Source organism: Pinus tabuliformis, chromosome 1_1, assembly GCF_031772625.1.
Source record: "Pinus tabuliformis cultivar Carrire ecotype Pingquan chromosome 1_1, CPIR1, whole genome shotgun sequence".
NCBI classification, from domain to species: Eukaryota; Viridiplantae; Streptophyta; class Pinopsida; order Pinales; family Pinaceae; genus Pinus; species Pinus tabuliformis.
The window spans coordinates 990,844,719-990,847,965 of NC_142297.1; the positions used below are offsets into that span (position 1 = coordinate 990,844,719).

The 3,247-nt window shown below is 41.0% G+C and overlaps 1 protein-coding gene across 1 annotated transcript; it reads left to right on the forward strand.

The window, feature by feature from the left end:
* The first annotated feature begins 248 nt into the window (after nt 1-248).
* Nucleotides 249-2,343, forward strand: LOC149217869 (NAC domain-containing protein 22-like). The gene is made up of 3 exons (XM_089391441.1): nt 249-1,063; nt 1,147-1,412; nt 1,654-2,343. Exons 1-3 carry the CDS (start codon nt 865-867, stop codon nt 2,110-2,112), a joined length of 924 nt encoding a protein of 307 aa, XP_089247567.1. The 5' UTR covers nt 249-864; the 3' UTR covers nt 2,113-2,343.
* Nucleotides 2,344-3,247: the final 904 nt, after the last annotated feature.

Below are 3,247 nucleotides of genomic sequence, written 5' to 3' on the forward strand. Positions count from 1 at the left end.
ATAATTCAACCTCCTCGAAATTTCACTCGGTGCTCTGTATGACTTAATGAATACACTAGGGCCATGATTGTCATATGCTTTCCATAGACATGCAATTTCATCGAAATTTCCATGATTTTAAAAACGAAGCAAGACATGTACTACCAAGACGCAAAGCGCAACTTGAAAATTTCCTGGATAAGAAAACGAAATTGTCCTGTCAGCACTATCACTACGCGGAAGAAGCGAGCTGAAAGAAAAAAAAAAAAATCGGCTGTGGCGTAGTCTTAAACCTGGAGATGTTGAGTGGTGTGGCGGTAGAAAAATAAAACCGCAGACCAATGAAAATTAACTCACATACAATGTAGGTATATAAATTAGCCATATAGGTTGGACGTTTGTCAAATATAGCAGAGGTTTGATTCTAAGCCACAGTATACGGGCAGTGGACGAAGAAGCGAGCCCGGAGCTGTGGTGTGGTCTGGCGGTGGAAAAATAGGACTGTAGACCAATCAAAACTAACCACATACACTATGGGTATAGAAATTATCCATATAGGTATGGATGTTTGCCAAATATAGCATAGGTTCGATTCTAAGCCGCTCTCGCAGGCTTCATTCTACGCCATACTATACAAGCCGTGAAGGAAAATTTCAGAAGACACGTTTCATGGGTCGGTCGTATAAACTTTAACGTGTGGACCATTGATGTTGTCTTCCCATTTTGTCCTAAATAATCAGTCCGTCTTGGTCAGAAAATTGTTGAAGTATTTTTTCACCTGCAGTCCAGGAAACTTCCAACGATCAAGATTTGTCTCTATATATTTATGGATATGGAGATCATGCTGAGATACTTGTCTAAAAGGTTCATACAAAAATAGATCAGATGGCCCTGCTGCAGAAAATCTATGCTGGGGTAGTAGGGGCAGAGTTAAGGGACCTTCCAGGTTTCACATTCTATCCAACAGAAGAGGAGCTGCTGGACTTCTATTTGAAGAAAAGGGTTCAAGGCAGCTACCCAGTGAGCTTTGATAAGATCATACCTACGTTGGACCTGTATCAGTATGATCCGTGGAAGTTACCAGGTACAGTCATCTTTCTGGTTTTTCAGTGTTTTTAATTTTAAAAGGTCTCTCACAGTCTAATTGATGAATTCGTACTCTTGCAGGTTTGGATTATGATGTTGGGTTGACACAATGGTTCTTCTTTGTTCCAAGAAAGCAGGAGAAGGCGTGCCCACGGAATAATAGACTGACTGCGTCGGGTTTCTGGAAGGCCACCGGTTCAGACAGAGCAGTCCGCAACAAGCTGCTTCACTGCGTCGGTCTGAAGAAAACACTTGTGTTTTACAAAGGAAAAGGCGCTCGTCGAGAGAAGACCGACTGGATCATGAACGAATACGGTTTGTTAGATTTCAGCTCGTCGACCCCCAGGGTAGGTTTGTTAATGTTTTCCACTCAGCAGCCTTTATGTTTGCCAGATATATAAGCACTAAGAGCACAGTGAAAAAATGAAAGTTACCTATTTGCACCGACCAATACTATTTAAGAGCCTTTGATAAATTCTACGCCATTGATTTGTTTAGAAGCAAGGTGCTCTACAGCCACGGTGGGAGAGTGCCTGGTTTCTCTCACTGCAGAGATACTGATGGAATTAAATGGATTGGCATGTGCAGAAGAAAATGGATATGGTGTTATGTCGGATATACAGAAAGGCTGCTTCTCAGAAGTCGATTGAAGAACGAGCAAAGAGAGATCACCTTGAGAAAGAAGAACGGGTTCATTCACTTGGTGATGAATATCTAGAGAAGTCTCATTCAGACACCCTTAATGGCAGCTGCCAATTATCAAATCCAATGACAGAGACCACAATTTCCACATTACCTCATAAGAATGAGGACGGAATGTGTTCTTTTTCTGTAAGTACAACGAACAATGAATCTAATCTGTTTGACTGCCTGGAACCGTTCATGTTTTATGAAGATACAACGGTATTGAAGACCCCAAAAGCTCGTAAGCGGCCACCACAGTTAGAGCTGCCCAAGTTGCCGATGGACTGCTTATTTACCCAACGTATAGCTACTCCTTTTGCTCTTCTCTCTACCCCATCTCCGTTTCAGATTCCATTAGTTTAAATAGAAATTGATACTTCCCTTCCAGTAGGTGTTCTCAACGAATTCAAATTTGCCATTTTCTCATTTAAGCAGTATGTAAGTGACACCAGTGACGTGATTTCTCTGCAAATAAGATGGTTCATTTCGGAAAGGTTTATCTAAGGAAATATTATGATGACAGTCTATAGCATGTAATCTACAGTCAAAATTCAGAATTGAAAAATAAATAGCTGGAGTGGATGTCATTGCAAAGGTGTCTACTTGAATAGCAGGATTGGATGCCTTTCCAAATATCTCTACTTGACCAATAGGATTGTTAAGAGTATATAGAATAATTGTTCCGGTGAAGATTGCATAGACATATATAAAATTTCCTGTCTTTGACCGTTTTAAATTAGAGTAATTGTTCGTGGCCTTTTTAAATTACTATGTACTTCTTTTATATATTTCGCCATGATATTTCCCTATTGAAACGAATCACTACATTTCTACAATATTTATTAAGCTAGCCCCTCGTCGCTTTATGTTCAGAGTAAAACCGCTTTCAGTTTCCCAGTACCGGATTGATTGTCCGACATGTAAGCTGAACGGACGCTGAATTGATCGGGAGTTCGATTAGGGTTAGTAGCGATCCCCACCCTCAGCATGAGCATAAATTTTGGCCCTCAAACAGAGCCGTGAAGCATGTTGCCAGTCCTCAATAAACTGCGAGCCTAAAGAGAACCATAAAGACTTCCAGCTTGCAATAAGTTGCAGGCCTGAAGAATGCCCGAACGAATGTGATAGTGACTGCAGAATCCCTGATCAATGTAGGTAACAGAGCATCGGAGTTTACGGACACTACAAATGCTGAATATTTCTCAATCAAAGAGACTCTCTGCTTTGGTCAGTTAGTTTCAATATTATTAGGAATTTAGATATGTTTTTTTAGTTAAATTGAACATGAGGGGCAGCTAGTCCCTGCCCTATGCCGAAGAAATTTATAGCTGGTATAGATGTTCATGCTGCTTGCTCTGTTGCTTCTATTGGGTAGTAAACAGGCCACTTGGCAGGGTTTAATTGTGGAAACTAAGCACGACGGGGTTAAAGTGAAAGGTCGGGGGCTAAGACAAGTAGAATGGATTTCAGTTTATTGTGTGACGTGCACGCCTCTCGG